The 24,481-nt window shown below is 43.5% G+C and overlaps 2 protein-coding genes across 2 annotated transcripts in view; one reads left to right on the forward strand and one right to left on the reverse strand.

Annotated features, from left to right (window-relative positions):
* SH3GLB2 (SH3 domain containing GRB2 like, endophilin B2) overlaps nucleotides 1-9,778 on the forward strand; it is a 121,409-nt gene extending 111,631 nt beyond the window's left edge. Inside the window, 2 exon segments of the mRNA XM_053696186.1 lie at nucleotides 8,557-8,782; nucleotides 8,864-9,778. Of these exon segments, the coding sequence (XP_053552161.1) occupies nucleotides 8,557-8,782; nucleotides 8,864-8,971 (334 nt within the window). The 3' untranslated portion in view covers nucleotides 8,972-9,778.
* A 52-nt stretch (nucleotides 9,779-9,830) lies between these two features.
* The window catches only part of NUP188 (nucleoporin 188), a gene marked incomplete in the record, with an annotated part of 235,410 nt that continues 220,759 nt past the window's right edge, over nucleotides 9,831-24,481 (reverse strand). Inside the window, 4 exon segments of the mRNA XM_053696185.1 lie at nucleotides 9,831-10,526; nucleotides 11,722-11,851; nucleotides 12,104-12,177; nucleotides 13,147-13,278. Of these exon segments, the coding sequence (XP_053552160.1) occupies nucleotides 10,350-10,526; nucleotides 11,722-11,851; nucleotides 12,104-12,177; nucleotides 13,147-13,278 (513 nt within the window).

Below are 24,481 nucleotides of genomic sequence, written 5' to 3' on the forward strand. Positions count from 1 at the left end.
AGATACAACCACATGACATAGGAAGATAGTCATATGACAGAGGCAGATACAACCACATGACATAGGAAGATAGTCATATGACAGAGGCAGATACAACCACATGACATAGGAAGATAGTCATATGACAGAGGCAGATACAACCACATGACATAGTAAAATAGTCATGACAGAGGCAGATACAACCACATGACATAGTAAAATAGTCATATGACAGAGGCAGATACAACCACATGACATAGTAAAATAGTCATATGACAGAGGCAGATACAACCACATGACATAGTAAAATAGTCATATGACAGAGGCAGATACAACCACATGACATAGTAAAATAGTCATATGACAGAGGCAGATACAACCACATGACATAGTAAAATAGTCATATGACAGAGGCAGATACAACCACATGACATAGGAAGATAGTCATATGACAGAGGCAGATACAACCACGTGACATAGTAAAATAGTCATATGACAGAGGCAGATACAACCACGTGACATAGGAAGATAGTCATATGACAGAGGCAGATACAACCACGTGACATAGTAAAATAGTCATATGACAGAGGCAGATACAACCACGTGACATAGTAAAATAGTCATATGACAGAGGCAGATACAACCACATGACATAGTAAAATAGTCATATGACAGAGGCAGATACAACCACATGACATAGTAAAATAGTCATATGACAGAGGCAGATACAACCACATGACATAGGAAGATAGTCATGACAGAGGCAGATACAACCACATGACATAGGAGATTCCCTGAGCTGAAACCAAATACAACAGAAGCGACCTTCTGTTTACAAAGCAGCACATGTTTTCATTTGTAAAGTTAAACAGCCTAACAGGACGGTGTTTTTCATTTTCTTTGTTGCAAATTTACATATTTTTTTTCTTTCATGATTCAGATAGACCATACACTTTTTCTAATTTATTTCTCTTATCTAATTTTTGTTCTCTTTGTATCCTGTGTTAAAAAGCATACCTAGGTTTGCCGACTACACATATATGCCTCGTCATTGGCAATAATAACAGAACATTGTATGAACTCTCAATCATGAAAGACAAAAACTGTTCCATGCCTCCTTAACATTTTAGAGATTCACAAGACTATATTTAAAAAAAAAAAAAAAAAAAAAAAAAAAAAAAAAAAAACAGATTTGAGATTCTCTCTCTTGTATTTCTAACAAATCAAAAACCTCTCACATCAGTTGGCAGTATAGTCAAGCAAAATAACGAGATTAAAGGGACGGTCTATTTTTTTTTATTGTTTAAAGTGGTAGATAATGCCTTTAATACTCATTCCCCAGCTTTGCACAAACATTGTTATATTAATATACTTTATAACCGGTTTGCCCTTAGCTCAGTACTTTTCTTTAGCTTGCACAACAGCCAGCCAGTGCTAGTTCATTTGTGCCATATAGATACCATTGTGCTCCCTCCTGTGCACAACAGCCAGACACTAATAGTTCATGTGTGCCATATAGATAACATTGTGCTCACTTTAACACTGTTAGGACGGCATGGAACGTTCTACCTTATATGGCGTCCTGCAGCCTCCTCCTTTGATGCAAGCAAGAATCAGACTGGGGTGTGTGCCTAACAGTGTAGGCAGTCCCTCATGATCCAATCCAAGCCTTGAAATCGCATTTGACTATTACGTGATTTCATTTTTACAGCAAGTGTAATACTTTGATGCCGGCACAAAGGGATTAAATAATAATTGCTTTAAACATTAAAGTAGATGTTAAATAATCCATTACTGTTGGGAATCGATTTATCAAGCCCCTACGGCTGCAAGCTCTCACAAGAACTTGCTCGCCGTAATGTATCAAGCAGCGGTCACCAGACCGCTGCTTCCCTAAGCTCTTCGCCACCTCTAAGGTGGCGAAATTCAATCTCCGCGGTCGAGTCCTACCAAGGAGATTGACAGCTCCTGCCCGCGCGTGATTGACTGTGCGCGGGCAGGATTGCGCGCAAGCGCAAAATTGCGCTTGTGTGCAATGTTGATTACCTGCGGGTAATTTCGCCCCGCCACAGGCGAGCTGAGGCGTACAGGGGCGCGTAAACGTGCCTCTGTACGCCTCAGCTTTGATAAATCTAGCCCTTAAGCTAGAGGACACAGATGATAAGGGAGGGACAAGACAGGTAACCTAAACAGAAGGCACCACAGCTCGCAGAACCTTTCTCCCAAAAGAAGCCTCAGCCGAGGCAAAAGTGTCAAATTTATAGAATTTAGAAAAAGTGTGCAAAGAAGACCAAGTTGCAGCCTTACAGATCTGTTCTACAGAGGCCTCATTCTTGAAGGCCCAAGAGGAAGACACCGCCCTGGTGAAATGAGCTGTAATGCTCTCAGGAGGCTGCTGTCCAGCAGTCTCATATGCCAAACAAATAATACTTCTCAACCAGAGAGAAAGAGAAGTGGCAGTAGCTTTCTGACCCTTACCAGAAAAACAAACAATGTAGAAGACCGATGAAAGTCCTTTGTAACCTTTAAGAGCCCACACAGCATCTAAGTTGTGCAACAACCGCTCTTTATGAGGAGGAGGATTAGGACAGAGAGAAGGAACAACAATTTCCTGATTAATATTTCTGTCCGAAACAACCTTTGGAAGAGAACCAAACTTGGTACGGAGAACTGCCATATCTGCATAAAAAAATGAGATAAGAAGAATCACACTGTAAAGCGGAGAGTTCAGAAACCCTCCGAGCAGAAGAAAAAGCAACAAGAAACAATACTTTCCAAGATAATAACTTAATATCTATGGAATGCATGGGCTCAAACGGAGCCTGCTGCAAAACTTTAAGAACAAGATAAAGACTCCAAGGTGGAGCAACTGATTTAAACACAAGACTGATTCTGACCAGGGCCTGACAAAAATATTGTACATCTGGCATGTCTGCCAGATGCTTGTGAAGCAGAATGGAAAGAGCAGAGATCTGACCCTTGAGGGTACTGACAGATAAACCCTTCTCAAGGCCATCCTAGATAAAAGATAAAATCCTTGGGATTCAGACATTACTCCAAGAATATCCTTTAGACTCTCACCAATAAAGATATTTACGCCATATCTTATGGTAAATCCTGCTAGTAACAGGCTTATGAGCCTGAACCATGGTCTCGATAACAGACTTGGAAAAACCACGCTTGGCTAATATCAAGCGTTCAATTTCCAAGCAGTCAGCTTCAGAGAAACGAGATTCAAATGAAGGAAGGGCCCCTGAAGCAGAAGGTCCTTCCTGAGAGGTAGCCTCCATGGAGGTAGGGACGACATCTCTACTAGAACCGCATACCAGATCCGGCGAGGCCACACAGAAACTATTAAAATCATTGATGCTCTCCTCTCTCCTGCTTGATCCGAGCGATGACTCATGGAAGGAGAGCAAACAGAGGAAACAGATATGCCAACCTGAAGTTCCAAGGAACTGCCAGAGCATCTATCAGAAAGGCTTGAGTATCCCTCAACCACGAACCGTACTTTGGGAGCTTGGTGTTCTGATGAGACGCCATCAGATCCAATTCTGGTAACCCCTATTTGGTTGTTAACCTGGAGAACACTTCCGGATGGAGTTCCCACTCCCTGGGATGGAAAGTCTGTCTGCTCAGAAAATCTGCTTTACAATTGTCCACTCCTGGAATATGGATGGCAGATAGACAATTGTGAGCCTCTGCCCACTGGATGATCCATGCCACCTCCTTCATGGCTAAGGAACTCAAAGGTCCCCCTTGGTGGTTGATGTAGTCCACTGAGGTTATGTGGTCTGTCTGGAATCTGATAAACCGGGCTAGGGCCAGCTGAGGTCAAGCCATCAAGGCATTGAAGATCGCTCTCAACTCCAGAATGTTTATGGGGAGAGCAGATTCCTTCTGAGACCAAAGTCCCTGCGCCTTCAACGAGTTCCAAACTGCACCCAAACCTAACAGGCTGTCATCCGTGGTCACAATTACTCAAGAGGGTCTCTGAAAACACGTCCCTTGTGACAGCCACCACAGAAGAAAGTCCCTTGTTGATTGATCCAGAACTATTCTCTGAGATAGATCTGTATAATCTCCGTTATACTGAGTGAGCATGCATAACTGCAGAGGTCTCAGGTGGAACTGTGCAAACGGAACTATGTCCATGGAAGCCACCATCAACACAATTACCTCCATGCATTTGGCTACTGATGGTTGATCCACCAACTGTAGGGACAAGCAAGCCGACAGAATCCTGGCTCTTCTGACCTCCGTCAAATATTTTCATTGTTAGAGAATCTATAATGGTTCCTAGGAAGATCACCCTTGTAGCTGGAACAAGAGAATTTTTCTCCAGATTGACCTTCCAACCGTGGGAATGAAGAAACGCCAACAAGGTTCTTGTGTGAGATTCTGCCAGTTGCAGGGATGGCGCCTGAACCAGAATGTTGTCCAGATAAGGTGCCACTGCATTTCCCCGGGCCCAAATTACCGCCAATAGAGCTCCCAGAATCTTTGAAAAAAACTCTGGGTGCTGTGGCAAGGCCAAAAGGAAGTGCCACAAATTGATAGTGTTTGTCTAGATAGGCAAACCTCAGATAATTATGATGGTCCCTGTGAATGGGAACGTGAAGGTAAACATCCTTCAGGTCTATAGTTGACATGAATTGACCCTCTTGAATCAGAGGTAGAATGGAGCGGATAGTCTCCATCTTGAAGGACGGAACTTTGAGAAATTTGTTAAGTAACTTGAGATATAAAATGGGCCTGAAAGCTCAGTGTTTTTTGGGAACCCCAAACAGGTTGGAGTAGAACCCTAGACCCTGTTCCTGTCTTGGAACAGGCGCTATCACTCCTGATAGGGAAGGTCCTTAACACATTTCAAGAACGCCTCTTTTTTTTGTCTGGTCTACAGATAACCTTGAGAGGTGGAACCTGCCCCTGGGAGGGAAGGTTTTGAACTTCAACTTGTATCCCTGGGAAACTATGTTCACTGCCCACAGATCTGGAACATCTCTTTCCCAAGCTTGCATAAACAGAGAGACTCTGCCCCCCACCTGATCCAGTCCCGGATCGTGGGCAACCCCTTCATGCTGACTTGGACTCAGCTGCAGGCTTCTTCAATTGCTTCCCCTTGTCCCAAGACTGACCAGACTTCCAAGAGGGCTTGGGTTGTTGGGAAGAAGCTGGGGAAGATTTACCTCTGAAGTTACGAAAGGGAAGAAAATTAGCCTGGCATCCCTTCATCTTGTCTTAAGGCAGAAAAGAACCTTTACCACCCATGATATCGGCCAAAATTGCCAAAAGCTTAGATTTAGAAGAAACATCAGCAGACCAAGACTTAAGCCATAACGCTCTACGCAGTAAGATTGCAAAACCAGAAAGCTTGTCTCCCAACTTAATGACCTGTAAGGAAGCATCTGAGATAAAGGAGTTAGCTGCTAGCTTAAGAGCCTTTATCCTATCCTGAATTTCCTCCAAGGGAGTTTCCGCTTGAATAGACTCAGACCACCGCACTGGTTACTGTGGCAATGCACACTGATGGTTGCCATTGTGACCCCTGATGAATATACATTTTCTTTAAAAAGGCCTCCGGCTTTTTATCCATAGGATCTTTGAACAAACAACTGTCCTCAATAGGAATAGTAGTTCTCTTTGCCAAAGTGGAAATCTCCCCTTCCACCTTTGGAACCGTCTGCCATGACTTCTTTATGGAATCAGCCACTGGAAACATCTTCTTAAAGACAGGGGAGGGAGAGAAGGGAATTCCTGGTCTCTCCCATTCCCGGGTGATAATTTCCGTGGCATGGTCTGGAACTGGAAACACCTCTCCAGGAGAGGGGACATCAAAATATCTATTTAATTTACTAGATTTCTTAGGGTTGACTGTGACAGGCGCATCAGAGTCATCCAAAGTAGCTAAAACCTCCTTAAGTAACTAACAGAGGTGTTCAACCTTAAATATGAAGAAAACCACTTCAGCATCAGAAGAAGGGATTACACTAACCGAATCTGAGATTTCACTGTCAGAGGCTACCGAAGAATCTTCATCTTCCGACTTACGGCAAAGAGCAACTTGATTAGCCTGAACAGGATCAGAAACCTTACTATCTGATTCTCTAGACTTCCTTTACGTTTCCCGTGCAGCAAGGGAATGGCAGCTAGTGTCTCAGATACCGCAGAGGATACCTGGGCAGCAATCTCTGCCTTAAAAAAAAACTCCATCGAGAGCCTGCAAGGAACCGCAGGGCACTGCTTGAGACGGTAAAGGAACATGGGGTACTTGAGGAGGAGACTGTGGCATTGCCTGAACAGAATCCTCCTGAGATTGGCGGCTCAGTAACAAAATGTCTGTCCTTATACATTAAGGTTCTTTCAATGCAAGAACCACAAAAGGGCAAAGGAGGTTCAAAATGGGCAATACAACAAATCTTTGCAAAGATGGCCCCTCTACACCTCAGCGTTAAGCTGGGGTGCCTACCTGCCCTGCGAAAATGAAGGAGACTGAATTCCGGAACCAGCACGCTATTCCACTGCGTGTAAAGCTGCCAAGTAATGGAAACCAGAAATAAAGAGCGCGAAGCTAGAGCGCTCTGAAGCCAGAAAAGAAACTCCACCCTTGTGACGTCACGGAATGGCCGAGAAAAGGCCCGTAACGAAAACCTATTAAAATTGTGCCACCTCTGTAACAATTGATCCTCGTAAGTTGAGCACTGAACCACCAAAATAAAAACTTTTGTCCTATTTGTTTTTATTTATGACACTCTCACACCACCGTAACACAGCAGAGCCCTGTCTAATGTATCCTGAGCTCAGGATAACTTACCCCAAATATGGTGCAGTGAAAAATGAATGTGCCAGGAAAACCGAATAAAATTCAAATTGGCACTTACCTGCACCCCTGTCCGACAGGAAGGACATCTCACCGGTATGAGAGGAAGCCACTCCTCACAGAGACCTGTGGAAGGAGAAGCCTACTCTGGTATTTTATGAGAGGGCAGCAACTTGTCAGGAAAACACAGTGAGGCCCACCCCACAAGTTCTTGACTGCTTAAAAGCTACCACAGCCCTACTGAAGAGACTAAGGTGGAATACAGCTAAACCCAGTAGATAGGGAAGATCAGAGCAAGCAAGCCCTGGCTTCAAAACTAAAAAAATCTTGATAGAAGAATCTAACACCTAAACTTCACCTCCTCCTTGCACTGAAGGCAAAGAGAATGACTGGAGTTTGTGGGAAGGGAAGTGATACTGCTGGCCAGGTGTGATATTCCAACAGTAATTGATGATTCCGTGGACTCACCATGTCATAAGAAAGAAAAAATAAAAGCTCTCCTATCCGAGTACAATGTCTATCACTAATAACGAGATGCGCTGCATATAATGTATTGGATACAAGTGGAATGTCTAGCGCTAATAACGAGATGCGCTGCGTGTAATGTATTAGATACAAGTGCAATGTCTAGCGCTAATAACCGTATTAGATACAAGTGCAATGTCTAGCGCTAATAACGAGATGCGCTGCGTGTAATGCATTAGATACAAGTGCAATGTCTAGCGCCAATATGAGATGCGCTGCGTGTAATGTATTAGATACAAGTGCAATGTCTAGCGCTAATAACGAGATGCGCTGCGTGTAATGTATTACAGATAATTCTTAAATACAGCTCCGGTGAACACACTCAATCATAACTGATTTAAGCCTCTGCAAACTGTCCCCTTATTTCAGTTCTTTTGACAGACATCCATTTTAGCCAATCAGAGCTGGCTCACTGGAATTCCACGTGCGTGAGCAGTGTTATCTATATGAAACACATGAACTTACATGTCAAATTTCCCTGAGAGAAGAGGTGGCCTTCAAGGTCTAAGAAATTAGCATATAAACCTAGGTTTAGCTTTTAACTAAGAATACCAAGAGAACAAAGCAAAACTGGTGATAAAAGTAAATTAGAAAATTGTTTAAAATGACATTCTCTCTCTGAATCATGAAAGTGTATTCTGGACTAGACTGTCCCTTTAAGGCCTGGGTTGTTCTGCGATGTAAATATCTTTTGTGCGGCTTTACACACAAATTAATGTTTGCCTGCCCAAAACTCAAAATAAAGCCAGAAACCACAGTTACCATGAATTCCACAAAACAACAATTCAATGATACCCTAAAAATAACTAACCTAGGCCATAAAAATGATTGTTCCTGTGTACAATATATACCGGTATTCTCTGGATTGCCATCATGGCAGAGTGCCCAACAGGAAATGAACACATTTAAAGACCAGAGATCAGCAAAGTAGACTCTTTAGAGAGGAAGAGAAATTAACAGGTGGGGGTTTACGTCATTTAAATGGTGAATGCTGCTATAGTGAGCCAAGAAAGATTTCTATTAGATAATCGTTTCATTTTCTGAGTTTATATATTATACCATAGTGAGCAATAAAACCATTATTTCCAGTCTTTATAAAAGCTAATTACTTGTGTTTTTCTTCCAATGCTGAACGTTTCAGGGGTGAAGTGTGAGTATTTTTCTTTTTCACATGTTTATATAAAAAAGTATAGGAGTCTTTTTAATAGCCATCTCTTTATAATACCTTCTAGATTCCCTGCCCCATTTGTGGGAAACTCAGATGCTGCCTCCTTACCACTAAACACATCCACCCCAGCAGCCACTCTTCCTGTGCTCCAGGAAGTCAGCCCAAACCCTGTAGATGGGTCTCTAAACTCAGTTGAAGTGAATCCAGCAGCCAGCGGCACGAGGAAGGCTCGAGTGCTGTACGATTACGAAGCTGCGGATAGCAGTGAGCTGGCTCTGCACGCAGATGAGGTGAGAGGACCTTCATTTTCAGCACAACAACTAACAGTGCAACGTCTGATTTTCCTGTAATCCTTTTTCTTCTTCTTGCAGCTAATTACTGTGTACAGCCTCCCTGGCATGGATCCTGATTGGCTAGTGGGTGAGAGGGGGAACAAGAAGGGAAAAGTACCGGTTACCTACCTGGAACTCCTCAGTTAGACTTGAGTAAAGAGGTGCATAAAGTCTCTCAACAAGCCAACTGCCCTGGAGGGTGAATCCACTGCTCAAAGGCTGCTGCTTCCTGTCTCCATCATCCCTCACAATGAGGCTGCACGTTTGCATTTAATATGTCCTTTCGTTTCCTTTCTTTCATCCTTTACAATGCTTCAAGGACATGTTAGATTTATTGATGACTACTCCAGCACTAAAGGGGTTAATTGCTTCACTGCAGTGACCCTTTGACTTCAGGAGAGAATGTCGTTTTCTCATAACCACCAGGTCTCACAAGGATCTGACAGTCGGTCTGGTCAGTGGGGTGTGAAGGAGAACGTGTTTTAGACGTCAACAGCAGCTGCTGAAAGTCACTGTGTGTGGGACTGTCCCAGCTTCAGTTTGTTTTGTCCTGTAAAGGGTTACTTACTTTTTTTTAGGGGTCTCTGAGCAGGGAGATTTGTATCTCTGCTGTGTCACTTTCATAGCTTTATGCAGTAAGATTGTACCTACTATAGACAGGATGTAGATACAAATGTGTCCTATACAAGAATAACTAGTTCCTCTCTCCCAACCTGCTGTATTCCAGCAGCTGTGCAAATAAAGCTCTTTTCTAATTTGGAATTGGAGTTTGTGAGCATTGGAAAAATTCCCTTTATGCAACCGACAGAGGCTAAACTAAGGTCTTTACACCAGGGCCCCTCAAACTAATCTGCTTCTTATGTTTTCTTCTTTCAAATCAGTGTGTTATTTATTGCCTGTCTGCACCATTGTCTGTGTTTGATTAGATATTAATAAACAGATGTCATTCCTGCACCCTGTACTGTTCTTTCTGACCATGATTAAGAAATACAATGGAAACAGTAGATGGAAACAAGTTTTCTTTACTTTCAGTATAAATATGTGGATTCAAAAAAGTACACCAGTTACTTTAGGTGAAACCAGGCACAGGCAAGCATTGCATTCTTCATGACAAAAGCAGCCGACATACGCTGCACTGGTGGCAATTAAGATGCAAAAATCCAGTCCATTTAAGCAGCTGGGTCCCAGAAACATTTACACGAGGAGCGGTGTGGTTTGTACAGTACTGGCGATGAGGTTGTGTGTCCTGCTAGCGGTACTGGCGATGAGGTTGTGTGCCCTGCTAGCGGGACTGGCGATGAGGTTGTGTGCCCTGCTAGCGGTACTGGCGATGAGGTTGTGTGCCCTGCTAGCGGTACTGGCGATGAGGTTGTGTGCCCTGCTAGCGGTACTGGCGATGAGGTTGTGTCACCTCTCCTGCAGCTGCTGGTAACATTAATAGTCGGGTACAGTTACAGTACTTTGTGGTCCTGTGTATGCAATACGGAGTATGTACACAGCATAAACAAGTCCGTGTGAGAGCTCTTTATCTCTGTACATGTCGTACAAATGCTTGTACCAGCTGTATAAGGGGCTCTTGTGCTTCAGGCACTGCCTTCATGGCACCTACAGACTTAGGCTGAGGAGAAGGCAGAAGCCCCCCAGCAGGAGAGGAGGGCCCCCCTCGTCGGAAATAACGGGACAGGCTTGAGAGGAGTGTGCTCTGAAATAAAATAATGAGAGAGGAGATGCAGAGTAAGTACACGCTGTTAATAATGCTTTCACATCTTAAGGTTTATGAGAATATACATCTCTCTAACATCATATAATAAACTGTCTGAAATGACATACTGTATATACATATACATACATATATATACACACATACATACTGAGCATGTGCAAAAGTACACAGTATATACATTTTGTGATTGGCTGACAGCTGTCACATGGTACAGGAAGATGGAAATTTGGAATAACTGAACTTTGTCACAACATTCTACTGCTCATTTAAAATGTAATGCGCTATTGCATTGTCTTATTGTAGTTGTCTATTTAATTATACTGGGGATGTGCAAATCCAGATCTTAGTTTTTTTTACTTTCTCAAAAACAGCTGAATACTGTGAGCACCCTTCTTCTTTTGCTAACGAAACTGCTGAAAGTACATCCCTAAATTCTCCTGTATTTAGTGTATTTAAAGCACACGATAACGTTCTACTTGAGTGCAGTGAGCATTGTAGCGCATCAGCTGTTTCCTGCTCAGCAGTTCTCCTGAGTGTTTAACCCCATTACAGCACCATTAGTAAATAAATTACAGATTCTCACTACAATGTCTATTTAAATATTTGTGATTCCGACAGAGGATACAATTAATAAATAAAAGACTTGGCTGTTATGACTTTTTAACATCTTTTGTTTAAACTTATGTTCCCTTTCATGAGAGCATACTGCGGTATGTTTGGGAACGTGTCTTGTGCACTTTATGTATAAGATTATTACAAAGACTCAGTATGCTCAGTTTACTTTCATAGAAAGGATTTAAATTCAACAAAGAGTATAACATTTAAAAAAGAAAAATTTGATAAGTCAATTGTAAATTATTTAAATCAAAAGGGACAGAGTACTGTTTTATATATATATATATATATATATATATATATATATATACATACACATATATACACACACACATACATACACAGTTTTGCAAGGAAAATTTAAAAAGGGCTCTTTCTGTTTAAATTGAGTGATATCAAAAAAAGATAAATTCTCCGGTATTTCGGGCATGTTACTCCCTAAAATTTCTGGTAGCGAAGGGGTTAAACACAAAAGAATGTAAAAAATGTTTTTAAACAAAATAGTTAATTTTATTTTCATGTCAAAGCAGATTACAAATTATAAAGACGGGCTTATTACCAGCTCTGAACTAAGCTCCTGCTTCATGCGCTGTTTGTCCCGAGGGTGAACGGACGGGTCCCGTAAGTATCGTACAGCTTGAGAAATTAGCAGGTAGAAACAGTTCTCCATGGTAAACAGCAACAGAGACCTGCAAGAAGAAGAGGTAACCTCAAACCAGCCCAACACGCAAAGCATTTGTAAACTCCATTATCCATATGTATAGTCTGCCCTGGCATTATAATCCTGTCAACTCTACGTCACGCCCAGTCCTGGAGACCCGATAACAGGCCAGGATGTTAGAAGCACAGACGATATCAGTAATTGTGCTTCTTATGCCATCCTAATCATCACCCTGTTAATAAATACTGACAGCTGAGCCTGGTTTATCTACTACACTCACTTCAGATTCTTATTGTCTTCTGCAGGGACAGATGTACCCAGGGTCAGTAACATGGGCTCTTTCTTCTTATCCATCTGTAAAAAAACAAATAAGGTATAAATATATTCACTTGTTATATTTAGTTAACAAAAAGTGTAAAAAAAAAGTCAAGGAGCACAGTGACGCATTCTTCACTTTATTTTAAACCTGATCCACACTAGGCCAGGGGTCGCAAATCTTTAGCAAGGTGGCACTCACATTTTCTGCCACTCCGCCTCTATGGATGCCACCATACTGCATGTTCTCGTTGGCTTGTAGTACTTAAAGGGTCATTATAGTAAACAAATAATGACGTGCTCTACTCAGTTACAGCCCAACAACCCAAAACCACTGTGTGTTTAACCCCTTCAAAGAAATACCGCTCTAGACTTGAAGAGCACTGCTGGTCCCGAGCGGTATACAAATCTGATTCATGCGACTAGCGCTGCTATCTGGACGGCTTGCGTTTTCCATTTGGGACAAGCAGTGCTCTGTGAATCCGAATGAGTATTTCTACTATCTGTTTAACTCCATTGAGGGGGTTAAACACACAGAAGGTGCAGGGTCAATAGTCTTCAAATGATACGCTGTAACCGATTAGAGCATGTCTTTCACTATACCTGTTGATGTATAATATGAATTTAATATAATCCCTTTAGATTATAAACTATTGGGGCACGCACATACAGAAAGGTTTGGCAGCCTGCATGAAATAAACTTCCTGTAGCAATTATTATTATGCTGGACCTTAAAAAGTGCAGATTAGTTATTGTCAGACCCTCTATATAGAGTATATTTCCCTATATTGCTGCTGCTTGTGTAGTAATACATTGTATTTAACTGAATGGTAAACCAAACGCAACATATCACTATATACAGCTCATTGTTTAACTACTTGATCTTACTAATGCAAACCTTACATGTATCATTTTTATTAGAGGATTAGTTCTAATAGGCTATTCTTCACAATGACCTGAAATCCTATATACAAACACCTGTTACCCAGACACTCCCTTTAAACTCACCTCTGCCAACATATTCAGCATCACATTTACTGTGGCTAGGAGAGTTCCAAAAGACGGCGCTACGTTTGCATCAAACGCTGGAGTAGTAAAGTTCAATGCAAAGAGCAGATTATACTGTGCGAGATCAATGGGCTGCGGAGGCAAGAGGACAATTACACACTGCTACACTGATTTACAAACCGCCACCCTTCTGTACACACCGCCACCCTTCTGTACACCCCGCCACCCTTCTGTACACCCTCTCTTTGCACACCGCCACCCTTCTTTACACCCTCTCTTTACACACCGCCACCCTTCTTTACACACCGCCACCCTTCTTTACACCCTCTCTTTACACACCGTCACCCTCTCTTTACACCCTCTCTTTACACACCGCCACTTCTTTACACCCTCTCTTTACACACCGCCACTTCTTTACACCCTCTCTTTACACACCGCCACCCTTCTTTACACACCGCCACCCTTCTTTACACCCTCTCTTTACACACCGCCACCCTTCTTTACACCCTCTCTTTACACACCGCCACCCTTCTTTACACCCTCTCTTTACACACCGTCACCCTTCTTTACACCCTCTCTTTACACAACGCCACCCTCTGTACACAACGCCACCCTCTGTACACACCGCCACCCTCTGTACACACCGCCACCCTTCTTTACACCCTCTCTTTACACACCGCCATCCTCTCTTTGCACCCTCTCTTTACACACCGCCATCCTCTCTTTACACACCGCCACCCTTCTTTACACCCTCTCTTTACACCCTCTCTTTACACACCGCCACCCTTCTTTACACACCACCACCCTTCTTTACACCCTCTCTTTACACACCGCCATCCTCTCTTTACACCCTCTTTACACACCGCCACCCTTCTTTACACCCTCTCTTTACACACCGCCATCCTCTCTTTACACACCGCCATCCTCTCTTTACACACCGCCACCCTTCTTTACACACCACCACCCTTCTTTACACCCTCTCTTTACACACCGCCATCCTCTCTTTACACCCTCTTTACACCCTCTCTTTACACACCGCCATCCTCTCTTTACACACCGCCACCCTTCTTTACACCCTCTCTTTACACACCGCCACCCTTCTTTACACACTGCACATAATACTGTAACATAAGCATTAAGAGACATGCAAGTCACAATTAAACTTTCATGACAGAATTATTAGAACTTCAGTTATTAAATTTATCTCTTTGTCTACTTTATTAAACCTTAACGCTCTTTCCATGAGAGAATACGGACATATGCTCAGGAGCATGCACATCAAGCACTATATAGAAGCAACAATGTTATGTATGAAGTGTTCTAAATACATGCATGCTCCTGAGTACTAAAGGGATATGAAACCCAAAACTTCACAATTCAGACAGCACACACAATTTTAAACACCTTTCCAATTTACTTTTATTTTCAAATTTGCTTCATTCTCTTGGTATCCTTTGTTGAAGGAGCAATGCACTACTGGGAGCTAGCTGAACACATTGGGTGAGACAATGACAAGAGGCACATATGTGCAGCCACCAATCAACAGCTAGCTTTGAACAAAGGATACCAAGGAAAGAAAGCAAATTAGAAAAAAGTTAATTGGAAAGTTGTTTAAAACTGCTGCTCTGTCTGAATCACGAATGTTTAAATTTGACTTTACTTTCCGTTTAATATTTAACAGTATTAGTTTTCAGAGGAAGAATATTGTGATATTAAAACAAAATTTATGCTTACCTGATAAAAAATATCCGGATATGGTGAGTCCATGACGTCATCAATTACTGTTTGGAATATCACTCCTGGACAGCAGAAGGAGGCAAAGAGCACCACAGTTAAACTGTTAAAAGGACACTAAACCCAATTTGTTTCTTTCATGATACATATAGACCATGTAATTTTAAGTAACTTTCTAATTTACTCCTATTATCAATTTTTCTTTGTTCTCTTTCTATCTTTATTTGAAAAAGAAGGCATCTAACCTAAGGAGCCAGCCAATTTTTGGTTCAGAGGGCTGGACAGCATGTGTTAATTGGTGCTGTCCAATCGGCGAGGACAACCCAGGTTGTTCACCAAAAATGGCCCGGCATCTAAACTTACATTCTTGATTTTCAAATAAAGATACCAAGAGAATGAAGAAAATTTGATAATAGGAGTAAATTAGAAAGTTGCTTAAAATTACATGCTCTATCTGAATCACAAATTACCTTATGGTAAAAGTTGCCAGTAACAAGCTTGCGAGCCTGAATCATAGTCTCAATGACCGATTTGGAAAAACCACACTTAGACAGAGCTAAGCATTCAATCTCCAAGCAGAAAGCTTCAGACAAAATGAAAGTTCAATGAAAGAATGGACCCTGAATTAGAAAGTCCTTCCTCAGGAACAACCACCAAGGTGGAAGAAATACATCTCCGCTAGGTCTGTATAGCAGATCCTGCGAGACTATGCAGGAACTATTAAAACACTGATGCTCACTCCCATTTGATACGAGCAATCACTCGTGGAAGGAGAGCAAACTGAGGAACAGGGATGTCAGACTGAAATCCCATGGAACCGCCAGGGTATTTAACAGAGCAGCCTGCTGATCTCTTGACCTTTAACATAACTTGAAAGCTTGGCGTACTGCCATATCCAACTCCAGCACTGCCCATTTGAGGGTTAACCTGGAGAATACCTACGGGAGAAGCGCACACTCCCCGGGATGAAAAATCTGACTGCTCAAGAAGTCTGCTCCCGGTATTTACTCCTGAAATGTGAATAGTGTATAACTACTAACGTGAGCGTCCGCCCACCGAACAATCTACGCCAATCATGGCAAAGGAACTCCAGGTTCCTCCCAGTTGGTTAATGTAGATTAAATTGTTCAACTAGAACCTGAAAAACCGGTTAAGACAACTGAGGCCAAGCCATCAGAGCATTGTAGATCGCTCTCAACTCTAAGATGGGTTTGGGTAGAGCAGACTTCTCCCAAGTCCGTAGTCACCAACCCAGCAGGCTAGCGACTGTGGTCACTATTACTCAGGAAGATCTTGGGAGTACGTGCCCCAAGACAGATGCTCCTGAGAAAACCAAAAGATTCTGGAGAATGCGGGCAACGATCCCGCTACCTCTCACAAGCTAAGCGAGGGCTCTACCACTACTTCCCCTCTCTGATCCCCAGGGAAGAATCTCATGTTGACAGATCTAAATCTATCCTCCAAGACAGAAACACAAGATCCCCGGTCCTGCATAACAGCAGACTCTCAGATTAAATCGAGCAAAGGTATGATGTCCAATTAAGCAACCATCAGACCAATTATCCTCCATACATTGAGCCACTGAAGGACCAAACAGTAAAGTGCCGAAAGAGGAAAGAACCCTCTATTTTCTGACCTCTGTCATTTTTTTTTTTCAGAGATAGGGAAACTAATATGTTCCCTAAGAAACTACCCCTGTAGCTGGAACAAGGGAACTCATTTTCAGATTCACTTCCATCCATGGGAATGAAGACAACAAGATCTCTGTATGAGAGTTTGCTTGTTGAAAAGATGGCGCCTGAACCATTACGACGTCCAGGAAGGGCACCACAGCAATTTCCTAAAACCTGATCACTGCCAATATAGCCCCCTCTGAGAGCCATGGCAAGGCGAAAGGGAATAGCCACAAACTGAAAGTGATTGACAGAAAGGCAAAACTCAGGAACCTAAAAATACGCGTCCTTCAGGTCTATGGTCACCATGAACTTTCCCTCCTAGACCAAAAGGAAGAATGGGACCACTGGTTTCCATTTGAAGAACGGTACCCTAAGACAACTTGGTGAGACAATTTAGGTCTACCATAGGATGAAAAATTCCCTCTCTTTCGGGAACCACAAACAGGAATAAATAAAATCCTAGACCCTGTTTCCTTACAGAAACTAGAACTATCACTCACAGGGAAGAGAAGTCCCAAACGCACTACAAAAATGCCTCAATGTTATCTGGCCTGCAGATAAAATTGAGAGGTGGAGCCTGCCTCAGGGAGTGAAGGAAAGACTACTATGTAGTAACCATGAGATACTATGTCCACAGCCTATTTGGGACATCTCGTATCCATGTTTGAAGATAAACAGAGAGATATAACCCCCCACTTGGATCGATCCCGGAGTGGGGGCAAAAACTCCTTTAGCTCTATTCATCTTTTCTTGTGGTAGAAAAGACCCTTTTCCACCCGTAATATCCAAACTATTCTTGTCAGATCAGGACCAAACAAGGTCTTACTACCACTGTTCCCTCTAAGGTGCGCGGCTGCGTGGCCGCGCACCTTCCCTTCTGGTGTAGCGCAGGCAGAATATCAGGCCGCGCAGCACCTGCTGTGAGCAGAAGCAGAGAGAGGAAAATGCCTGAAGAACTAATTTGCCAAGTGCCGCCTGCACTGCGCATTGGACCCAGCAATCTGTCACTCATCTAGCCTGATTCTGTGTTCCTGTATGCCAGCACCAAGCTAATGTACTCAGCTTAAAAGTACATTAGCTCGGTGCTGGCAGCAGCGCTGTATACAGGAACACAGAATCAGGCTAGATGAGTGACAGATTGCTGGGTCCAATGCGCAGTGCAGGCGGCACTTGGCAAATTAGTTCTACATTTTTGGGATCTCAGTCAGGACCGTCTCTAACGTTACGTGGGGCAAAAGGGGCATGTGCCCCGGGACCAGTGATTGTGGGGGCAGGCCCGGACTGGCCATAGGGCATTTGCCTGGTGGGCCACCGGTTAACATAGTCCCGCCGCCCAGCCCACCATTACCGCACAAGGTGACATTCTGTCAGTATCATGTCTGTGGGGTCTGGGTCAAGTCAGCTGAAGCATATAGCAGTGCGCTGTGCCGGTGAGCGGCTCTCCTATTTGTACAATACACACTGTCTGACAGTCATGACATGGGGAGGGCCGGAGGGGGCTCAGGGCCAGTGGGACAGTCCGGTATTTTTCAGTCTTGTCCAGTGACATAATGCCCATGAGTCCATGACCATGTAGATTTCAACACTACACCGGCATCCAACACTCCACTGACTGGCTAACAGTTTGTTCCTGGCTGAGCTGCAATTGGAATCTATCTGAGCAGCGTAGCATTCCTCTCCTAAGCTGCCTGTGAAATGTCACGTGATGCTTCAGTAAGCATTGATGACGTCAGCTAGTGCAGCGCGGGTGATGTGTAGAAGATCTGCAGCTACAAAAGTTAGACACGCAGCCTGGTTGTCAGTGAGGGGCAGGGACTTGATTTAAAACTTACAGAATTCAGCCTGCAAGACTTTGGGAGCCAGCCAGAGAGACACTATACAAAGCATCACCTACACAATACTCGGTATATATTTATATATATTATAGCTAAAGTCTGTCTAAAATGTCTACATGTGTGTGCCCCTTAGTGTGCTAACTACCCCCTCTATGTGCCTCTTAGTGTGCTTACTGCCCCCTCTATGTGCCCCTTAGAGTGCTAACTTCACTCTCTATGTGCCTCATAGTGTGCAAACTACCCCCTCTATGTGCCCCTTAGTGTGCTAACTGCCCCATCTATGTGCCCCTTAGTGTGCTAATTACCCCATCTATGTGCCCCTTAGTGTGCTAACTACCCCATCTATGTGCCCCTTAGTGTGCTAACTACCCCATCTATGTGCCCCTTAGTGTGCTAACTACCCCATCTATGTGCCCCATAGTGTGCTAACTTCACCCTCTATATGCACCTTAGTGTGCTAACTACCCCCTCTATGTGCCCCTTAGTGTGCTAACTTCACCCTCTATGTGCCCCATAGTGTGCTAACTACCGCCTCTATGTGCCCCCTCTATGTGCCCCTTAGTGTGCTAACTGCCCCATCTATGTGCCCCATAGTGTGCTAACTACCGCCTCTATGTGCCCCCTCTATGTGCCCCTTAGTGTGCTAACTACCCCCTCTATGTGCCCCTTAGTGTGCTAACTGCCCCATCTATGTGCCCCTTAGTGTGCTAACTACCCCATCTATGTGCCCCTTAGTGTGCTAACTACCCCATCTATGTGCTCCTTAGTGTGCTAACCTCCCCCTATATGTGCCCCATAGTGTGCTAACTTCACCCTCTATATGCACCTTAGTGTGCTAACTACCCCCTCTATGTGCCCCTTAGTGTGCTAACTTCACCCTCTATGTGCCCCATAGTGTGCTAACTACCGCCTCTATGTGCCCTCTCTATGTGCCCCTTAGTGTGCTAACTGCCCCCTTTATGTGCCCCTTAGTGTGCTAACTACCCCCTCTATGTGCCTCTTGGTGTGCTAACTACCACCTCTATGTGCCACTTGGTGTGCTAACTACTCCCTCTATGTGCCTCATAGTGAGCGAACTACCCCCTCTATGTGCCTCTTAGTGTGCCTACTGCCCCCTCTATGTGCCCCTTAGTGTGCTAACTGCCCCCTCTATGTGCCCCTTAGTGTGCTAACTGCCCCATCTATTTGCCCCTTAGTGTGCTAACTGCCCCATCTATGTGCCCCTTAGTGTGCTAATTACCCCATCTATGTGCTCCTTAGTGTGCTAACCTCCCCCACTATGTGCCCCATAGTGTGCTAACTTCACCCTCTATGTGCACCTTAGTGTACTAACTACCCCCTCTATGTGCCCCTTAGTGTGCTAACTTCACCCTCTATGTGCCCCATAGTGTGCTAACTACCCCCTCTATGTGCCCCTTTGTGTGCCCCCTCTATGTGCCCCTTATTGTGCTAACTGCCCCCTCTATGTGCCCCTTAGTGTGCTAACTACCACCTCTATTTGCCCCTTAGTGTGCTAACTGCCCCATCTATGTGCTCCTTAGTGTGCTAACCTCCCTCTCTATGTGCACCTTAGTGTGCTAACCTCCCTCTCTATGTGTCCCTTAGTGTGCTAACTACCCCATCTATGTGCTCCTTAGTGTGCTAACCTCCCTCTCTATGTGCACCTTAGTGTGCTAACCTCCCTCTCTATGTGCTCCTTAGTGTGCTAACTACCCCCTCTATGTCCCCCATAGTGTGCTAACCTCCCTCTCTATGTGCTCCTTAGTGTGCTAACTACCCCCTCTATGTCCCCCATAGTGTGCTAACTTCACCCTCTATGTGCCCCATAGTTTGCTAACTTCACCCTCTATGTGCACCTTAGTGTGCTAACTACCCCCTCTATGTGCCCCTTAGTGTGCTAACCTCCCCCTCTATGTGCTCCTTAGTGTGCTAACCTCCCCCTCTATGTGCTCCTTAGTGTGCTAACCTCTCTCTCTCTATGTGCTCCTTAGTGTGCTAACCTCCCCCTCTATGTGCTCCTTAGTGTGCTAACCTCTCTCTCTCTATGTGCTCCTTAGTGTGCTAACCTCCCTCTCTATGTGCGCCTTAGTGTGCTAACCTCCCCCTCTATGTGCCCCTTAGTGTGCTAACCTCCCACTCTATGTGCCCCTTAGTGTGCTAACCTCCCCCTCTATGTGCTCCTTAGTGTGCTAACCTCCCCCTCTATGTGCTCCTTTGTGTGCTAACCTCTCTCTCTCTATGTGCTCCTTAGTGTGCTAACCTCCCTCTCTATGTGCTCCTTAGTGTGCTAACCTCCCTTTCTATGTGCTCCTTAGTGTGCTAACCTCCCTCTCTATGTGCGCCTTAGTGTGCTAACCTCCCTTTCTATGTGCGCCTTAGTGTGCTAACCTCCCTCTCTATGTGCGCCTTAGTGTGCTAACCTCCCTCTCTATGTGCGCCTTAGTGTGCTAACCTCCCTCTCTATGTGCTCCTTAGTGTGCTAACCTCCCCCTCTGTTTTCCAGTGTGCACTGCTAAATACACCCTCTATGTGCCCCTTAGTGTGCTAACCTCCCTCTCTATGTGCTCCTTAGTGTGCTAACCTCCCCCTCTGTTTTCCAGTGTGCACTGCTAAATACACCCTCTATATGCCCCTTAGTGTGCTAACCTCCCCCTCTGTTTTCCAGTGTGCACTGCTAAATACACCCTCTATGTGCCCCTTAGTGTGCTAACCTCCCCCTCTGTTTTCCAGTGTGCACTGCTAAATACACCCTCTATGTGCCCCTTAGTGTGCTAACAGCCTCTATGTGCCTTATTCCAAGATGGCTATTTGTGAAAGTTATATGTGCTTTCAAGATAGCTGTTTGTAGCAAAAATGCTTGTAGTAAAAGTTATTACTGGTCTTTACCACATATGGTTTGAGGGCCTGTGCAACAATATTCAAACCCCTCACCTTCTCAGAGAGTCAGCAGAGACATAACACAAACCACCGCCAGGTCTCTGCGTATACCACTGAAAAACAGTATTAACTTTTACTCTAAGTATTTTTGATAATGGAAGTATATTGCAAAAAATGCTTCTATTTAAAATTAAAATGCGCCCATGCATATTTCAATTTTGAACTTTCTATCCCTTTAAATCTATATAGTTGTTTGTGCCTTTTTCCAAGATAGCAAACTGTATCGTATATCTAGATAGCTGCCTGTGCTTCTTTTCAAGATGGTTACCTATGCCTTACAAATAGATTATTGCAAATAAAAAATGGGAGGGGGGCGCGGAGTGGGCTGCTTTGCCTTAAAATGCCCGGGCCTATTTTTGCTCCCAGCCCGGCCCTGGTGGGGGGCCCAGCCAGGCCAGGGCTGGCTGCTGTAATTTTGTATTTGGGTGTGTGTGTTTTGTTTTTTTTATGCAGAGAGACAGTGCATTGAGCCGAGCGGCGCCGTGTGACGTCACTGTCTGAGGTGAGAGAGTCTCACTTTTGAATTGAGCCAGGCGGCCAGCCAGCCAAAGTAAGTTACTTACAACAGCAGACAGTGGACTCTGTGTAAATGTGTCGCACACATTATACATGTGACTAGTTATTAGAGAAGACTAGACTGAGGCTGGCCTGGCACGTAACCGTGCGTGCTGAAGACTTCAGTCTACTGTGAGTAGTGAGTGTCTGAGACTGGTAACGGTAAGAGGGTGGGTCTAGGAGGCAGACAGAGGGGGACAAACTGGAAGGACGTGCCGTAAGCGGTAGCTCTGCGCGGCTGACACACACGTGACACATCATGTTCTTAGTAGGACAGCACAGACTCTGAGAGCCCACAAAGAATCAGAGCCTCTGAGGTCGCTCGTCGTGGACCGCTGACGCTGACTGTGTCTGTTGCTTTTTGGCCCCTTGGTCTGAGGAGGAGACTGTTGGGAAGTTGGAGCTGGCTGGGGCCCTTGGCTGCAGTGGCTGGGGACGGTGATCGACAACGTTGTGTGTAGTTGTCAACTAGACTGACGTAAGTAAGTGACTGAGAGATAATTTATTTTGGAAGCGGAACAACTAAATTGTGACTTCAGGGGCTGGGGGGCCTGGGGCTATCTGCTGCTGCCTGCTGCAGTGTGTGTCTAATGGTTTATAATTTGGGCTTTAGAGAAATAGGGTTACTGGGAACTGTGATGACACTGACTGTAGAATTACAGTTTAAAAGGTTTTGCACTAAATGGTTCATAACATTAATAATACTTTTAAGTGAGGAGTAACTTATGTTTCCCTTGTCTTGTGGAAGTTTAGATAAAATAATATACTTTTTTATTATTAATGTTATGAACCATTTAGTGCAAAACCTTTTAAACTGTAATTTACAGTGATGTGGAAGAACTGGAAGTTTATCTAATAATTATATTTTATTGTAGTTCTTCTAGTATGATTCAGGGGTTAGTAGATTTAATTCATGAGTTGAATCATTGGATTAGATTGTAAGTTCTTTGGAACAGAACATATAAAACATTTTTCATAAGCTTTATACATTAACTGTGCCTCTTTAATAATTGGGTCCTCTAGCCTAATAATCAGGGGCCACAATGTGTTATACATTGTTTTTTTTTTTTAAAACTTCCTCACTCATCTACCTCTCATTTTTTTTAACACACATTCTTAAAGGGACAGTCTACCATATAATTGTTATTGTTTTTTGTTTTAAAAGATAGATAATCCCTTTATTACCCATTCCCCAGTTTTGCATTATTGCATAACCAACAGTTATATTAATGTACTTTTTACCTCTGTGATTACCTTGTATCTATAATCTAGGAACCTTCTTCCAGCCCCCTGATCACATGACTGTGACTGTTTATTATCTATTGTCTTAAATTTAGCATTGTTTTGTGCTAAATCTTAAATAACCCCCCTGTGCCTGAACACAGTGTTATCTATATGGCCCACTTGTACTTTCTGTCTCTTTGTGTTGAAAAGAGATTTAAAAAGCATGTGATAAGAGGCAGCCCTTAAAGGCTTACAAATTAGCATATGAGCCTCGGGGGGAGGGGGCCTAGAAAATGTTTGCCCAGGGTCCAATCAATATTAAAGACGGCCCTGATCTCAGTGGTAGTTTCAGCGAGGGGACTGGACTTCTTCCCTGCCTGCTTTCTCCATGGTACATCTTTCATTACTGGGTCACTAAACTTTTATAAAATCTTTCAGAGTGTGCAGGGCCAAGCGGTACTGATGTATAATCTCTAACAACCGCTTGGCCCTGCACATTTTGAAAGATTTTATCAAAGTTTAGTGACACTCAGTGGGCGGATTAATAGTAAGGTAGGTAGGAGGTACTAGCATGGGCGGCACAAATTATTTTTTCAATGTTTAAAACAGCGCGGGCTGTTAGAAGACGAGGAAAATTGGAAGCAGCAGTGTTGCTAGTATGCTTCTCTCCTCATCTTCCTGCAAAAATGTATATATGAGTGCAGGAGAGGTCCCACAACAACGGTAGGATGATCCTAGTTGTATTTCAAATAAAAAGGCTCCTATATAAGTGAAAAATTTACTTAAAATTTTTGAAATGCTAATGGGTTATATTTGCATACTGTGATTACTTGCTGATATATGCATACTGGGCATTTACAGTCCCCCAGATAAACTGTACATGTATGTATGTATATATATATATATATATATATCTCATTATCCACATATATATATATCCACATATATATATATATATATATATATATATATATATATATATATATATATGGATATATATATAGTGCCGCACACAAGCGGTATCAAGCCCGCACACAGAAAAAAATAATTGCACACACGGAAAAAAAATTAGAGGGAACATTGCTTACTACCCTTGTACGGAAGCACCAAAAACTTGGACACAGAAGAAAAAATCCACTGTCCACAACGCCCCGCAGGCTAGCACAGCAAAACCAGATATCTTGGTTCCCGGCTGAAAAACTTGCATGGTAGCATCAGAAATAAAATAATTGGCAATTTTAAGAGCCTTAATTCTGTACTGAATATTCTCCAAAGGAGTCTCTGCCAAACTGGAATCAGACAAGGCATCGCACCAATAAAATGCCGCACTTGACACAGTGGCAATACAAACTTCCATGTAAACCACCAGCTTAG

The sequence above is a fragment of the Bombina bombina genome, chromosome 12 (genome assembly GCF_027579735.1).
Source record: "Bombina bombina isolate aBomBom1 chromosome 12, aBomBom1.pri, whole genome shotgun sequence".
Lineage (NCBI taxonomy): Eukaryota > Metazoa > Chordata > Amphibia > Anura > Bombinatoridae > Bombina > Bombina bombina.